Source organism: Nicotiana tomentosiformis, chromosome 6, assembly GCF_000390325.3.
Source record: "Nicotiana tomentosiformis chromosome 6, ASM39032v3, whole genome shotgun sequence".
Taxonomy (NCBI): domain Eukaryota; kingdom Viridiplantae; phylum Streptophyta; class Magnoliopsida; order Solanales; family Solanaceae; genus Nicotiana; species Nicotiana tomentosiformis.
Window position 1 is genome coordinate 85424935 of NC_090817.1, and position 18616 is coordinate 85443550.

At 41.7% G+C, this 18616-nt stretch overlaps 1 protein-coding gene across 1 annotated transcript; it reads left to right on the forward strand.

The window, feature by feature from the left end:
• Positions 1-16278: 16278 nt before the first annotated feature.
• Positions 16279-17649, forward strand: LOC138894344 (uncharacterized). Its single transcript, XM_070179035.1, has 2 exons — positions 16279-16772; positions 17211-17649. The coding sequence occupies exons 1-2, from the start codon at positions 16279-16281 to the stop codon at positions 17647-17649; spliced, it is 933 nt and encodes a 310-aa protein (XP_070035136.1).
• Positions 17650-18616: the final 967 nt, after the last annotated feature.

The window sequence follows — 18616 nt, forward strand, 5'->3', positions numbered from 1 at the left end:
CTGGTCATTTTTCCTATCATTCCAGGTCGGGTGGCGACTGGGTCCGTTTCCCTTTCTATCCAAGCAATATGGCTGGTATCGATCTCGAGGTGGACTCTACTTCTGATCCACAATTATTTTAGACCTGTCGTTCAATCTATTATGGTAAACAGACCCTGAGGAAGCTCCTAGCTGGTCTTCCTCGACTCTGATCTTTGGCTGGTACCTATTGTGAACATCTTCCCAAGTAACTGATGATATCCATAACACACCTTAACAAGAGATATTATACGGTCGTATGCAATAACTCTAATGATAAGAGGAGTTATAACTCTAATGACAACAGGAGTTATAAGAGGTGTCAGGAGTATATATTTGAAGCAAGTGAATGGACTACCTAAATTGCACTTCCACAACAGAGTTTTGATTTCTACTTCTACTATAACTCTAATGATTGTAAGCTAAGGTAAATAAACTATAGATGAATGTTTTTAATGTTTTTCCAAATAGTTTAAAGGCCTAGGGCTGTGACCATAACCTAGGTGTTCGCCTAATGGGATAAAAACGTTAACACTTATTTTGTTGATTGAGGTGTATTATAGCTCTCAACTCTATGTTACCTACTCAATACCTCTCGGTCAGAGAGTGATTTTGCCCAATTTGGCTTTCTCAAGTCCAAATGGGTATCAAACAAAATAGTTGATATGAGCTTAAGTCAGGTTCTTACTATATCTAGTTTGAACCCTTTAATTAGGCTAATCAATCTCTCAATTAACCCAATTCCTTGTTAGCCAAGTTATCCTAGACAGATCTCTCTTTCTCAAGTAGAGACTAAGTCAAATAGGCATAAATCAATATTTGCAACCATTAATTCTAAAATTGAAGCATGAACTACGCTAAATAATCAACACCCAATCATAAATAAGCATTAAATTAATCACCCATAAGATTTACACGCTAGAGTTGGGTCACAACCCTAGTGAAAATCTAGCTACTCATAATGGGTATTGAAGAGAATAAACAAGAAAAGCTAATTAAACCCATAATAAAAGATTAAAATAATGAAATCTAATGTTAATACACCAAAATAATGTAAAACATCCTAAAGTAGAAAAAAGAAACGGCTACAACAGCTTTTAATGTTCAAACTTGACCTAATTTTGTGAAACTCGTCTATTTATACATGGCAAAAAATCGCAGACAAAAATGCTCCTCATGAGGTTTTGTGGCCGCACAATTCCATGTGCGGTCCGTAGATTTCTTCAGCTGTCAGGAAGGTGAGTTATGCGGTCGCACATTTATGAACTGCGGATGTGAGGCAACTTCTGCGGCCGCACAATTCTTGTGCGGTCCGCACTTCACAAAGGCTCCAAGACTAGTTCTTCTTGTATATTCTCTGAACTTTGCATCTTTGTAGTAAAAGGCCAGTTCTGTGGCCGCACAATTCATGTGTCGTCCGCACATTGCTGAAAGTCTTGTTGGGTTTTCTTCTTAGTTTGCGGGAGCAGATGGAATTTTATGGTCCGCAATTTCTTCTGCGACTGCAGAATTCCTTCTGCGGACCGCACATTTGTGCTTCTGCGGCCTTTATTGCCTTGGGCTTCGGAACACTTCTTTTTGAGTCGAATTTCATCTAGGGAGACCAAACTTCCAGCATTCCTACAATTTGCAAAATTTTATTAGTTTCGGGAACACAATTCAATACTTTCGGAACAAAACAAAAGCTAAAACGTGCTAATAACCAGTCAAAATCCCCACTTATCAACTCTCCCAAACCTAAGTCTTTGCTTGTCCTCAAGCAAATAAATTAGTTCCCACCTCCAAATGTTAAGGGTAATTTCAGCGAGTCAAGGGTGAGCCATCCACACATCAGTTAGGACTAACAATTACCCACACTACTCATGCATCATTAACAAGGCAACAAGTTAAACATGCATGCACATATAGTCCTAATGTGACAATTGAGCTTCAAGAATTGACTTTACTCATCAAGGACCCTTGCTTTATAATGTAGGCCATGGTGGACTCCAAACTCTTCCTCCTCTACTTTCCATTTGCCAAGTTTTAAGAAATTTAGCACTCAATTCAAAGATTTATAAAAGGTTCAGTCATCTCTCTTAAGAGAATGTCACAAGTGCGGCTTCAAGTACCATAGGCTTGCCCCTCATGTAGATCGCCACTAATATAAGTTCACTCAGTTTGAAATCAAGTAGGACTTCTTTCGGGATGTAATAAAGGCTTTTAGGTTGGGGTAGGATACCACATGGGTAAGTGGTTACACCTTTCCTTAAGCACTCCATCTTTCATTTCTCGGCTCATACTTTGCGAATTCTTCGAGGCACTTTCTTTTCATTGGAGACTAGAGATACTTAACATCACTCTTTCTTGATCATTTCATTCTTTTTCTCCTTTTTTTTTGATTTCTTCATGTTTGGGATCATTACCTCTTTTTGAATCCATTCAACCCTTCCACGTATTTATTTTTTGCATTTTGCTTTTTGTTCTTTTTTTTTCTTGCCTTCTCTTCTTATAGAGATTATTTCTTTTCTCTTTTTGTGCCTTGATACCTTTTTCAAGTTCCTCATATCCCTCCCAAACTTATGTTTTAATCCATTTGTTTCACAAGAGTTTTAAGGAAAGCTCGGGTGCAAGAGGGGGTCACGACAAAACGTGTAAAGGCTTGTAACATGGTTATCAAATGAGAAAAGATAGAGGCTCAAAGGGGTTGACTAGGGATAATGACATTGGTTGGCAATAGAAAACTCAAATGGGTGAAGGAGAGACTACAATCACTTCTCAAACCAAGCACAACTTAAGACTTCTCCTTGAAACACATTCGGGGCAAGTTCTAGACCCTTCGCACGAATACTTGAACTAGCAACAATTCATCTCACCCCTCATACAACCAGATTGTAAAAGAGAACAGAGTCGAGGGCCCACTACGACCACATTTAAGTTTAAAGATCACTATGGTCTAATTAAACCACTCGATGATTGTCAAAGTCAACACAAGAGTCACTAAGTCACTAACTAGAGCTATTTCTTTCAGAAACCTTGTCTCTAACCATAAGCACGTAGTTAAGTCTGTTGGTGCCAATTGAAGCATGGTTGACTCTTCGAGCATAACTTAATTAGGTCTTTTTATTCATTACTACTATTATTACCTAAACATAAAAACGGACTCATTCCCTTAAGAAGGTTGTCACACCATCTATCGTTGGGACGAGTTACCCGATTCACACTAAAATTACCTTTGGAAAGAATTGTGGCATTAAGAAAACCAAAGGCTTATTATCTGCTAAAACATAAATAGAAGCTACTAAACAAAATAAGAGCTAATACACTAGTAAAATATATTAAAAAAGCTAATAAGCAATAATAAATATAAAGAAGCTAATAAACAAAACTAATAAGGATAGAATGAATATACATAGTAAGAGAGAGAGAGAAGATATATACATACAAATAAGAGAAGAGAGAATATCATCAAATTATTATAGGCCAAATGTATCAAAGTATCAAATGTGTCAAATAAACTCCACCTCCCTCCCCTCCCCCCCCCCCCCCCCGAATAAAAGTAAGCATTGTCCCCAATGCGTAGCAAAATATGAGTAAAAGAGGGAAGAGTGAAGAAAACTCCCTATGGCTCCTTGGACATCTCTATGTCCCCAGCAATGTCATCACTCTTAGGATCAGCTAACTGAATCCCATCATCCTTAACTCTGGGTGTGGCTGGGTTGGCGAACATCTGATGCACTACCTCAGTAGTGTCGACAGCAAGGTATGACTCTTCAGACTGGCCAGCTGGTGCCACCGGTGCAGATGGTGCTGAAGGATCTGGGGTGGAATGGTGTGGGTCAAGAAACATATCAAGGGGGAGATCTCCGGCTGTAGCAATCTTGGTCACCACTCTCCAGAGCTTGTCCACTGACTTCTTGCTGGCCTGGGACTTTCTCATCTTCTTTACTTCCTTTCCTAACTCTTCAATCACTGATCCATGTTGTACCAAGGTGTCCATGATAGTCTTCTGATTCTCCAAAAGTTTCTTCAATGTCTCCTCAATCTTAGAGGGAACCTGTGATACTTGTGAGGTGGACTGCACTACAACAGTACTGGACAAGTCAGTCAGCTTTACAGTGGCTGTCTGCATCCAGTTATTGAGACTCGCCAATGTCTGGGAGACTCGCAGTACAGATAATGGATGGGGAGGCACATGCACTGGCTTCAAAGCCAGGGTGAGAGCCATAGTAGGAGATGTAGTAGGGGTTGTGGAGGAAGGTGTAGGCATAGCTATGACTGGCTCATTAGACTAGCCCGCGGTGGTAGGAGGCTGAACTTTTTTCTTCGAATTGCTCGCATCCATCAGTGAATATCAGGTAAAAGGCTTCTTTGGCTTCACCTTTGTGTCATAATCCCTCGGCTCTACCCTTGTATCTGTGAGAAAATCTGTAATAGTATTAGGATACGGGTAGGACGAGTCATCCTGTCGAGTAATCATTAAGATGTTGGCCGACATCACAACACCCACGTTGATAGGGTACCCGGCCAAAATAGAAACAACCAAAACTGCCCGAGGAATCGGAAGGTGAGTCTCATTTTGGCTCGGGTCCAGTCTGCTACAGACAAAGGTTTTCCACCCCTTCGCCTCGAAACTCAAAGTGTTCCAGTGGATAGGATTCCCAGCGACAATCCATGGTACTGATGGCCTTGGTGCTGCTAGAATCTTCGCTAACCAAGGTCGGGCTGCGTCTCCTAGTGTACACTTCTCCAAATACTCCTTAGGCTCAACATCTTCGAAGCCCAAGTATGTGTTGAGTGCATGCTGATCAAACTTCATTTTGAGGTTACACACTTTGGTCACCTTTGTCCCCTTTTCGATATGCACCACATTGGCGTAGAATTTACGGACAAGGAATTCTTTGGCATCTACTACACTCTGAGTGAACCACATCTACCCCTTGCATTCCCTGAACTACCTCAAAACAGCTGGATTATACCTCTCCAAATCTTTCAATAGAAACTCTTGCTCAAGGTTTAGCAACCTCACTGGCCACCATGTATAAAAGTTGGTGAAGGCAGCCAAGATAACAAAGTGATCCTCCCAAACCTCTTTCTTCTTCGATCTTTCAAAACCAACAGCTGTAGCATCTCCCCCTCTGCCATCATCGGGGATATCATGAACTGGAGCATCCTACGCCTTAGGGACTGGTATAGCCGATGGCTCAGAAGCCTGACTAGCACTCTCTGATCCTTCGAAAGTTCTATGAGATAAGGACGGCTCGTCCCTGAGTTGGTATCATCCTTGCGGCCTTGACTTTACGGCCGACTGCTCCTGAACAGAGGCTGAGTTGCCCTCTGATGCTTCCCTAGATGGGACATATGAGCTCGTCTCAGAGAGATATGCACCTCTCCCTCTGCCGGTTGTAGCTTTCTTTGTGATTGTATTTTGTTGGTCAAGGGGTAAGGCACTCTTGCCTCGACCCCGAGAAGGTTCACCTCTTCCTCTAGATGTGTTGTCGCGTCCTCTAGATCGAACCATTGTCTGTACCAAGCAAAGGCGATTGTTTGTTGCAATTCAATGTTCAGACATACACAAGAGATATACAAGTAAGCTATAAACCAAAAGACATAGTGAGGGTACACAGTTAGAACATGCTTGCAGGGAAATGATCTGTGGTCTGCACAATTTTTCTCGCGGTCGCAGATGAGGACTTGTGGACCGCACAATTTTGTTTTGCGGCCGTAAAAGTAAAGTGCGGTCCGCACAATTTCACTCGTGGCCGCACCTCTTAAACCCAAAATATGCCAACCCTCTGATGACATAGAAATGGCTGATGTGCGACCGCAACATGATTTCTGCGGTCTGCACAATTAGACATGCAGCCCCATATTGGAGTCAACAAGTATAGACTCTCTGATGACAGTAAAAATGCTATTCTGCGGCCGTGATGGGAATTCTGCGGTCCGCACATTTTACCTTGCAACCGCAGATCCCTTATTCACTAATGCTGACCTAAATCTACAAATTAAAAGAAAAATATTAACAAGAAATTGAAGCATACCAGATGAATGAGTGTAATGAGTGATTGATCAAACATGTTGTGTGTGTGGACAGATGAAATCACCAAGAAATTTCAAAGGGCACTATTCTTTTGTTTGAGAGAGTGAAAAAATATAATTGTGGCCCTAATCCTCTATTTATATGACTTGGTTTGCTAAGGGAAAGAGGGGCGAGTGCGGCCGCACTCTGTCACCTGAAGACATCCTCTCATCATTTCATCTGCGGCCCGCACCATTTTGTGTGCGGTTGTAGATTTCATATTACAGCCGCAGATTTCATGTGCAGTCACACATCGGACTTTTCTCTGACAGACTAAACTTTAGAGAATTGACATTTTCAAACTCTCATTTGTCAGGTCCGTAAGCTAATTATGTGGCTGCAACTTTTGCTACAGCACCCAAAAATATGCGGTCTGCACAAATCAACTACGGTCCACAATTCTTGCAACACTTATCCAGATTTCTGTCCATAATTCCTATAAGTCACACTCAGCACTGTAGCATACTTCAAATCAAGTTATAAAGAAAATAACACCTAACCACAAAAGAAAACAAAAAAGGAAAAGAAACATGGGTTGCCTCCCAAAATACCATCAATTGAAATTAACGTCACGGCATGACACAAAATACCATCAATTGAAATGAATGACCGCCACGACGTGGCTATCTCCAACCTTCCCCAAATAGTTCTTCACCCGGTGACCATTGACTAGGAATACTTCATTATTTTTGTTCTTCAAGTCTAATTAACCAAAAGGTGTCACACCCACAATTTCAAAAGGACCACTCCATTTAAACTTTAGCTTCCCGGGAAACATTCTCAACCTTGAGTTAAACAACAATACAATATCGCCCACCTTGAACTCTTGGTTCCAAATGTATTTGTCATGGAGATATTTTATCTTTTCTTTGTACAAGGACGAACTTTAATATGCATGATATTGGAACTCATTCAATTCATTTAAATTACATCCCGATCAAGATTCAACATCTTTAGAGCCCACATAGCATTGTGCTCTAGTTCTACCGAAAGATGACAAGCTTTTCCTAACACCAACCGGTATGGCGACATTCTGATATGTGTTTTGTAAGCCGTCCGATAAGCCCATAATGCATCATCAAGCTTCTTGGACCAATCCGTCCGATTAGCATTCACTGTTTTGGACAAGATACTCTTTATCTCCTGATTGAAAACTTCCACTTGCCCACTAGCTTATGGGTGAAAAGGATTTGTGACTTTGTGAGTAACACCATACTTACTAAGCAAAGTGTTGAAAGCCTTGTTGCAAAAATGTGACCCCTCCCCCCATTGCTTATAATAGCACGTGGAGTACCAAACCTTGTGAATATATTCTTCTTTGAGAAAGCCACCACACTTCTCGCCTCATTGTTAGGCAAAGCAATGACTTCAACCCATTTGGACACATAATCAACCGCGACCAAGACGTAGGTATTTTCACAAGAACTCACAAAAGGGCCCATGAAGTCAATACCCTACACATCGAAAATGTCAATCTCCAAAATGGTTGTGAGAGACATTTCATTCTTCTTTGATATTCCACCGTCCCAATGACATTCATCACATCTTTTCACTAGCTCATATGCATCATTTTAAAGAGTAGGCCAATAGAATTTCACCTTTCTCTTCTTCCGGTACACGTCTTCTAATCACCCCATCCGTACAAATCTGGAAAAGGTATGGTTCATCTCAATAATAATCTTGACAATCTCGTTTAAGCTACTTCCTTTGGTTTGAAGAGAACTTATCCGGAATGATTCCACAGACAAGAAAATTTGCTAGATCCGCGAACCATGGCACATCTTTCATTGAAATAGCCAAGAGTTTCTTATCGGGGAAGGAGTCATTAATTTCAAGGCCATCATGCGGCTTCCCCTCCTCCTCCAAACGAGACAAGTGGTCCGCCACTTGGTTTTCACTCCCTTTTCTATCTTGGATGTAAATATCAAACTCTTGCAACAAAAGTACCCATCTCATCAACCGAGCTTTGGAGTCCTTCTTTCTCATAAGATACCGAAGCACCGCATGATCCGTGTGGACAATGACTTTTGCACCCATCAAGTACGGGCAAAACTTTTCAATTGCAAACACAATGGCAATGAGCTCTTTTTCCGTACCAATATAGTTGACGTGGGCACTATTCATGGTCTTACTAGCATAGTAGATCGGATAAAAATTTTGTTGATGTGTTTCCCCAAAACAGCCCCAACTGCTACGTTACTTGCATCACACATAAGTTCAAAAGGGACACTCCAATTTGGAGCGGTGATGATGGGAGTAGTTGTCAACTTGAACTTCAGCAATTCAAAATACCTCATGCAATCATCATTGAAGTTGAACTTAGCATCCTTCTCAAGAAGTTTGCACAACGGGTTCACCACCTTAGAGAAATCTTTGATGAAACGTCGGTAAAACTACGCGTGGCATAAGAAACTCTCCACACCCTTCACCGAAGTTGGAGGTGGAAGTTTAGAAATCACCTCAATTTTTGTCTTGTCAACTTCAATTCCATGGTTTGAGATTTTGTGGCCAAGGACAATGCCTTCCTCGACCATGAAATGGCATTTCTCCCAATTAAACACCAAATTTGTTTCTTTACATCTAGCCAACACTTTATCTAAATTTGCAATACAATCATCAAAAGAATCCCCAACCACCGAGAAGTCATCCATGAAAACTTCAAGGTAGTCCTCCACTATGTCCGTGAAGATATCCATCATACACACATTGTCATGAGGCACTCGGCGTCTTCTATTGGCTTGAGGTTCAAGAGGAACCTCGTCAACTTGCTCATCTTCGACGTCCTTATCCCCTAAAGGTAAATTTTCGAGCACATTGTTCGCCATAGTTATCCCTTCAATTTCTCACACAATTTAGTAATACGGAAGGAAAAGAAGATATTCCAAACATACACCCATATATATATCTAACACCGTTTTAACTCCCCGACAATGGCGACTTCCAGCATTCCTGCAATTTGCACAATTTCATTAGTTTCGGGAATACAGTTTAATACTTTCGGAACAAAACAAAAGCTAAATGGTGCTAATAAGCAGTCAAAATCCCCACTTATTAGTAACCGCACGGTACTCTACCAAGTTTTGCTTCAATTGTTGAGAAGCAATGGAAATTCGGGGGTTGAGTCCTTGAGCAAACGCTTGAACTGCCAATCATCTTCAATGGGGGAAGGTCTATTCGTTCCATCTGGAACCCCGACATGAACTCCCTAAGCATCTCGTTGTCCCTTTTCTTTACTTTGAACAGTACCGATTTCCTCAACCTCGATAGTGCAACCATATGATCGCTCCTTTGGATAAGGTTTCCCCAAATTTCTTCAGCAACAGAAACTCGATCTCGTCATCTTCGAGGTTATTGCCTTTATTGCACATGTGTAGGAGGTCACACACTCATTTGGATCTGTGGTCCCGTTATATTTTGGAATATTGGGCATTTGGAATCTTTTTGGAATTAGCTTCGGTGCTGCACTCTGGGGAAAAGGTTTTTGAATGAACTTTTTGGAATCCGGTCCTTTCAATATTGGAGGCGCTCCCGAGATTTGATCGACCCTTGAATTGTAAGTCTCCACCTTCTTGTCATTTGCCTCTGTCTTCTTTTTACCGGATTCCACCCGTTTTGTCAGTGCTTCGAGCATTTTCATCACCTTAAAAGTTTCCCCGGGTCCGAGTCCATCTGGTTCTGTGATAATCTGTTCGTCTCTCTGAGCTTCTTCTCCAACCCGCTCAAGTTCGGCCGTGTTCTGTGCATGATTTTGACTCTGCAGTTGTGTTGTTTCCACTTGCTGAGCTTGTAACATTTCAAAAATCACACGTAAGCTAACTCCATCACCTCCCCCTTCGGGTGCTTCTCAAGTCAATGGCTGGGGTGCCCCATGAATGCCATTTTCGGGATCAGTTGGTAGGTTGAGATTGATAGCAACTTGTAAATTGGCGTCGGTTGGGTCAGCGATTAGAACACCATTAGGGTCAATATGGGGCATGCCATTGCTTGGTACAACGTTATTATTTTCACTATGGTGGCTTAACTCAGCGTCAACGTTCAAGTAAGCAGACTGAGAATTTGACATTTTGAATAGACCTAAAATCAAACTTCAAAGAGCAAGCGTAAAATAGGGTGTGTTGTAGAGATTCTATTAAATTACCACTATTATCCTTAGCCCCACGGTGGGCGCCAAACTGTTTAACTCTAAAATGAGTAACAATTAAATTTGTACGTGGTTTAAAAGATACGTGATTTAATTTAACACGAATAATCTAAGAACAATAAATAATTAAATTAAAGGGAAACAAAATGATCAAACCAAACCTGATGGAACAATTAAGCATGGTTTAAGTTTGAACACTGACCCCGGTTCCGATCGAGCCCTCGAGATGAGCTCGGATGCAGCTAAAGAAATGAATAGCTGAAGAATACTTTGAACAATAGATAGAAGACAAAAATAAACTTTATTGCTTTGATATGCGTGCTAACAGTGGTTGAAAAACGAAAAGGTTATCCCTTTTATATATTAGGGGAGTTTAAATCTTATTACAAGTCTAAATAAGGTAAAAAAATCCTTCGCTTCTAGTAAAACATGATCCGCATTTGATATCAGACGAGATTCGCGTTGTAATATCCAGTTGATGGCAGATAATTGGGCCCCTCGTTCGTCCTCTCTAACCATCTTCCCTTTAGCCTCGATTCTTTGTTTTGCTTGAGCTCGATTCTTCCCATGTTTGACCATGTCCGATTTTTGGTACGTCATTTGTCCCTCCAGGCTCTGATATGTGGGAGCCCTCAGCTTTAACCGAGCCTGCGTCGAACCATGTTCTCTTTCGTTTCTTCATCGGGAAATCGGGGGTAACCTTATCCCCGATTTTACACGTACACAACTATAAGAAACAATTCCAAAATAGCAACATTCAATCAATTCAACTGATTAGTACTGGAAAAAGGCAAAACAAAAAGGTAGTACTCCAAACAAATACCACGTTGAAATCCTGTCACATTTCATTTTTGTGAAGGTCAAATATTTGAGATGTTAGCATCACTTCAAAAGTTCTGTTTCTCCTCCATGTAATTATACGAATCTATTTCTCCTCCACCTGGTTTTTTTCCCCTCTTTTACTATTGGAATAGATATGGATGGAATCCATCTAAACGGAGAAACTGGTGAAGGCAATAATTATATCTTAGTCAAGATGCAAGTAGAGACGTTGAATGACACATATTCCTATTTTTAGAGTATGCATTATTCCCAAAACTTAGGGCGTAGGATCTTAGATCTTGTATTTTAGTACTTTTTAAAATAAATCATGATTAAAATATAAAGTTATAGAGAAACAAATTAAAATTCCATAAAAAACCATATACATTCAAACGTTAATCAAATTTTAGCAATACATTCAAACGTTAATCAAATTTTAGCAGAGGAAAATATTTTGTATGACAATTAGAAACGTATAGTGTGCATACGACGAAAGTTCCACTTATTAAAACATTGCCTCAAAACATATAGAGGTTGTCTTGCTCGAAGTAGAGGCGGACTCATGATTTTAACATGACAGGTGTATAGGGTAAAAATATGTTATGCTAAATAATTGCATAAGAGAATGACACATGGAGCCAAAGACAGAGGATATCTAAAACCGAAGACAGTTGTTCTATTTGTTACCGGAAAGAATGATGCTCATAAATAAATGTCTGCCACCCAATAGCATTTAATGGAGAATATTCTGTAGCATTTAGTACATTGCCCGTTATAAAGAATTTGTCATTTATGCTCACCGTTACACATTCTTTAATGGCCCTCACAATTGACATTAAAGAAGGGCATAATCCTAGGACCTTATTCCCTAGGTGCAACTATAAATAATGAGCTTTTGTCACCATTGTAAAGGGGAAATTTTCTGAAAAACTTACGCTATAATCAATTTAAAGCTTTATACAATTTTACCATCTGACTTCTTGATTTCATTACTGTTGTGTCCGGACCCTGCTCCTGGAATTACTATTTCTACTATTTTGTCTACATTTCAAGGCTAAGTATCGCATATTTCTTCAATTCATGTATTATTTCAGGATCGAATTAATTCACTTGTCTAGAAACTACGTATAAATTCAATTGTAAACGGTTAAACAGTTTGGTGCCCACCGTGGGGCCTAGACAATCGTGTAATTAAGTTGTCCTTGCCTATTTTACTAACGTATTTTGATTATTTGTCTTAGAAAAAAATCACAACAATAGCAGATAATGGTGTTAACAACACACACAATCTTGAGGCCCAAGGAGACCAGCCTCATCACGAGGATTCAGTTAGTGACACTCGCAATGAGGGAAACTATGCTACGCCGGTCCACAGCAGGCAGTACCCGCGACATGTTCGGGAGGCGACTCCCGATGATGCTGAAGAGGAGCATGTTGGTGAAGCGGTAAGGGTCCTGCAAGAGTAACAAGCGGTCATTCTAGGCCATCTCACATGACAGGATAAGGTTATGACGGAGCTGAAGTAAGAGTTGTCGGGGTCTTCCAATAACACGAATGGACAAGGTCCAGTTCCTCCCGGTTCTCCCGCGAATCAAAACAACGCAAAGGATCGACAACAACACCCCGAGGGGCGAGGTTGGCTTCAATAGGACTGGGGGAGCGAATCTGGCCCCAACAACGAGAACGATCCCTTCAAGAGCGAACTCTTACGGTTTATGAGGGAAGTGAACGCTCGCATGGACTAAATCTCGAGTGCACCACTAGTGGTAAAAGGGTCGCCCTCAAAGAAGTATACTCAATTGTTGTACACACTAAGCGCGGCACCAGAATTAATCTCGAAGCGATTTAAAATGCCCGACGTGCCGAAGTATGATAGAACTTCAGATCCTCATGAGCATATTACCACCTATACAACGGCGGTGAAGGGGAACGATTTAGCTCCCCTCGAGATTGAATCTGTTTTGCTGAAGAAATTCGGAGACACTCTCACGAGGGGAGCCTTAATGTGGTACTCGTTGTTACAAGAGCATTCCATAGATTCCTTTGAGATGCTCGCGGACTCTTTCATTAAGGCCCATGTCAGGGCCAGAAAGGTGTAGGCCCGAAAGGCCAACATATTCAGAATTGCACAAGGAGAGTCCGAGTTGCTGCGGGAATTCATCACCCGGTTCCAAAAGGAGAGGATGTTGCTCTTGGCTGTTCCGGATAAATGGGCTGCTGAAGCATTCACCAAGGGTCTGAATCCGAGAAGTTCTGACACTTCTCAGAAATTGAACGAAAGCTTGCTTGAGTTCCAAGCGACGACTTGGGCGGATGTACACAACCGGTACGAGTCTAAGATAAGTATTGAAGATGATCATATTGGCTTCCCTTCATCGGCAAAAGGTCGAGAGAAGAATAAAGAAAAATGAAAAGACGATTTTAAGACAAATACACGGTCTTAGAGGGGCCAATTTTTGCCCTACGAATGGGCCAAAGGATGCGGCAGAGGTTTTCGATCGGCAGACAGGTTCATTACCGATAGAAGAATTGATTGCGGTCGGAACAATAGATCATTGTAGGACAAGGAAACGTCAGGTACATGGGATCCTTCCTACCCCAGGCTATCAGAATACAACTTCAACGTCAGTGTAGTAGAACTGGTATCGGCTATGAGGAACATTAAATAAGCATGGTTCCTAAAGTCGATGAGGTCTGATCCCAGCTAGAGGGATCTCAATTTGTGGTGAGAATACCACAGGATGAATGGCCACCGGACTGGGGACTGTCGACATTTGCGTGACGGGGTGGAAACACTACTGAAAAATGGTCATCCCATAGAATTCTTAAGTGACCAGGCCAAGAACAACTACGGTCGCAACCGTGATAACGCGGAATCCTCGAAAGCAGGAGAAGATCCCCCGTGCCAGACGATCAATATGATCTTCACGGGGAACGAGATCAACGGGGTTATCTTCTTGGAAGCAAAAAAGATGAAGGTATCAATAACCCATAGCAAGAGACTCCGGGAAGTCGCTGAAGACGATATCACTTTCACGGAGAAGGACACATACGGATTGTTGCTACCGCACAACGACGCATTGGTAATTTCTTTAAATGTACTAGATTTTAAAATCAAACGCGTTCTAGTGGATCCAGGAAGTTCAACCAATATTATACAATGGAGGGTATTGGAGCAAGTCAAACTTTTTGGAAGCACCATTCCGGCTACAAAACTCATCGCCGGATTCAACCTCGCAAGTGTGACGACCTGAGAGAGATCCTGCTACCCACGAATGCCGAAGGGGTGATGAAGACGATTCTTTTCAAAGTTGTGGACGGTGATATGGGTTATAACATTATTCTAGGAAGACCAACGTAGCACGAGATGAGAGTCGTACCATCGACATATCATCACTTGCTGACATTCCCGACTCCTGAAGGAATCAAACAGATAAAACGCGACCAACCAACGGCAAGGGAGATGAATGCGATTTCGGTCTCCAGTAGCAAGTGGAAGGAGCATGTGGCATAGCAATTAAAGGAACCGACGCCTGCTCCTGAATCAAGTGAAGTTAACTAGGAGGGAGAAGCGTCGGAATCTTATCAAGTGCCAAGATACTTTCAGATACCGGAAGAGACGGATGCAACAAAATCCATAGTGGAAGAACTCGAGCAAGTTGCTTTGTTTGAAAAATTCTTGGAGAGGAAATTCCACTTGAGGACAGGACTGCTACCAGAACTCAGGTATGGCTTTATTGAATTTCTTAAGAACAACGCCGATTGTTTTGCGTGGTCGGATGCAGATATGACAGGTATCCCAACAAAAGTGGTCGTACATAAGCGAAGCTTGGATCCCAACATCCCTCCGGTAATACAAAAGAAACGCCCTATTGCGGAGGCCAGGAATAAATTCGTCAAAGAAGAGGTAACTCGCCTACTTGATATCGGTTAAATCCGAGAGGTAAGTATCCAGTCTAGCTAGCTAGTGTAGTAGTAGTTCCTAAGAAAAATAGTAAATTTCGCATGTGCGTAGATTATAAGGACTTGAATAAGGCATGCCAAAAGACTCATTCTCACTGCCAAACATCGATCAAATGTTGATGCAGCGGCCGGGCACGAGTTAATGAGTTTTCTCGATGCTTATTCCGGGTACAACCAAATTAAGATGAATCCGGAGGATCAGGAAAACACTTCGTTCATAATGAATTTCGGCACATATTGTTATAATATGATGCCATTCAGGCTAAAGAACGCCAAAGCAACTTATCAACGGCTCGTAAACAAGGTGTTAGAAAAACAAATTAGTAAAACCATGAAAGTTTATATAGACGATATGCTAGTTAAATCTTTGAACGCATGTGATCATCTTAAGCATTTGCAAGAAACTTTTGACATCCTAAGAAAGCATAACATGAAGCTTAACCCCGAGATATGCGCGTTCGGGGTCAGCTCCGGCAAGTTCCTAGGATTTCTAGTATCACAAAGAGGGATTGAGGTAAACCCCGATAAGATAAAAGCCATCGAAGACATCTCGGACCAGCTATCAAGCGTGAAAGAAGTTTAAAGGCTCACATGGAGATTGGCTGCTTTGAGTAGATTTATTTCCCAGTCATCACAGAAATGCCACCATTTCGTCGCTCTGCTCAAAAAGAAAAACAACTTTGAATGGACCCCTGATTGCCAGCAGGCTTTGAGAGATTTGAAAATGTACTTATCAAGCCCTCTGTTACTATCAAAATCGAAGGAAGGTGAAACACTGTTGGTCTACCTAGCAGTCTCCAAGGTAGCGGTAACCTCCGTTTTAGTCACTGAGGATGAAGGTACGAAATCTCCCATTTATTAAGTTAGTAGGATTTTAACGGGAGCAGAAACTCGCTACCTGCTAGTCGCCACTCGGAAGCAGAGGCCTTACTTCCAATGTCACCCGATAGTTGTGGTGACCATCTTCCCCCTGCGGAATATCCTTCACAAACCCGAACTCTCCAGTAGATTGGCCAAATGGGCTATCGAAATGAGTGAATTCGACATAGAGTATAAACCTAGGACTGCGATTAAGTCACAAGTTTTGGCCGACTTTGTGGCCGATTTTAGTCCGGGATTGCTGCCTCTAGAAACCGAAGAAGCAGTGATGGTGTTAGAATCGACATCGGGGTTTTAGACCTTATTTACGGACGGATCTTCCAATGTAAAGGGGTTCAGGCTTGGCATAGTATTAACCACGCTTTCGGGAGAAACCCTGAGGCAGTCTATAAGAATGGTCCCTTTAACTAAAAATGAAGCAGAGTACAAAGCTTTAATTGCACGACTTGAACTGGCCAGGAGACTAGACTCTGAGGTCATAGAAATAAAATGTGACTCCCAGCTAGTGGTAAATCAGGACTACGGGATCTCCAAGACCAAAGAGGAGTGCATGCAACAATACATAGTGAAGGTCCAGGCTCTACTTGCTCGATTCCGGGAGTGGTCGATTACTCATATCCCGAGGGAGGAAAATTTAGAAACAGATGCATTAGCTAACCTAGGTTCATCAATGGAAATGAAGGGATCGGATTCCTGGACGGTAGTACAGCTCATGCACTCGGATCTAGATGCAGATAGCTACTATGAGGTAAATACGACTAATTTGGTCTGGGACTGGATGAATGAGATCATCGATTATCTCGAGCACGGGAAGTTTCCCGAAGACTCCAAGGCGCACCGGGCGCTGCGCGCCAAAGCATCACGATATAGCTTCAAAGGAGGCCAATTGTACAGGAAATCTTTCCAAGTCCCGCTGGCCCGATGCTTGGGAGCGTCCGAAGCTAATTATGTTATGCGAGAAGTCCACAAAGGGATATGTGGAAATCATTCGGGCACAGATTCCTTAGTACCAAAACTGGTAAGGGCAGGATATTATTGGCCTCGAATGGAACAAGACGCCCAAGCTTTCGTGCAAAAATGCGATAAGTTCCAACGCTACGCACCACTAGTACATCAACCAACATAACCATTACATTTAGTTCTATCTCCATGGCCGTTCATGAAGAGGAGAATGTATATCATCGGACCACTGCCATTGGCCCCTGGTAAGGTAAGATTTCTTTTAATTTTAACTAACTATTTTTCTAAGTAGGTTGAAGTAGGTCCTTATCAAAAGATCGGTGAACGTGAAGTGGTAGATTTCTTGTAGGAGAACATAATTTGCAGATTTGGAATACCAAAAGAGATAGCTTGCGATAACGGGCTACATTTTATAGGCGCAAAGATCACAAAGTTCCTTGAAGACTTGAAAATCAAAAGAATCACTTCTTTGCCCTATCATCCTAGCGCAAATGGTCAAGCGGAATTAACGAACAAAGTGATTATACAAAATCTCAAGAAGAGGTTGGAAGTGGCTAAAGGTAAATGGCCTGAGGAACTACCTGGAGTGTTGTGGACGTACCGAACAACGGCTAAATCAAGAACAGGAGAAACTCTTTTCTCCCTTGTGTACGGAGCAGAAGCCTTAATCCCGGTGGAAGTAGGAGCTTACCTTGAGATATTTCCTGGCAAGGAAGAGATGAACAACAAAGCGATGTTAGTCAAATTGGAGCTACTCGAAGAGCCCAGGGACTTGGCGCATATAAGAATGACAGCCCCAAAGTAGAGAATGGAAAGATATTATAATCGAAGAGCCAACCTCCGTTATTTCAAAGTGGGAGACTTGGTTCTAAGGAAAATAACTCAAAACAAGCGGGAACTCAACGCAAGAAATCTAAGTCTAACCTGGGAAGGCCCCTACTGGGTTTTAGTTGTCACCGAGAAAGGCTCATATGAGTTGGAGAATCAAGATGGAGAAAAGTTACCAAGCAACTAGAATGTGTCACACCTCAAGAGATATTATTGCTGACGAACACCACCTGTACTGAAAGTATGTGCTGGACTTTATTTCCCTTAGTCCAGTTTTTGTCCCAATTGAGTTTTTCTGGCAAGGTTTTTAACGAGGAAGCAACGAAAAGTATACTACGAAAAAGGTTTCGACAGTAGTAATAAGACCTTTAATAGCAAGACACACAAGCGAAGAACCACTCCGGAGCGGTTAGATAATCTTTGGCTCGATAGCAAAACTCCCATTGGGAAATTGAGTTTACTATCAAGCAAAGGTTACCCGACCATTAACAAGTGCAAACCACTAGAGGATTGTTAAATAGTATTTGGCTCGATAGCACAAATTCCTAAGGGGAAGCAAAGTTTGTTACCGAACTGAAGATTATCTAGCAATTCATTAGTAAACCTCGAAGGTGCAAAACTTCCAGTGTTCCAATTTGCATTCTTCGCGTTCGAACACTGGGAGGAATGATATGAGGATACAGAACAATGAATGACTACCACATCGACCGGAATATGAAAACCAGAAACATAGTTATGTCATCAAGACTGGGGACTGCGCAGCCAACCCCGTAGAAACAAGTTGTATAAGTTAGCCACAAGAAATGGAGATTTCTTTTTAGCATAACGAATGCTTATGTACTTTTTGAAAATGGAAGGAATAAAGTAAAGTCCTTTTATTCATATCTTGTTTCTTTTCTGAACGATGAGATGATTTTATCATTTGAAAGTTAAACAAGTACTTC

Bases quoted from the DNA above. Each gene is read 5' to 3' on its own strand.
- LOC138894344 (XM_070179035.1), top strand. From the start codon at position 16,279: ATGGTCCCTTTAACTAAAAATGAAGCAGAGTACAAAGCTTTAATTGCA. The intron at 16,773-17,210 runs GTACAGGAAATC...CATAATTTGCAG, and splicing joins AGCTTCAAAGGAGGCCAATT to ATTTGGAATACCAAAAGAGA.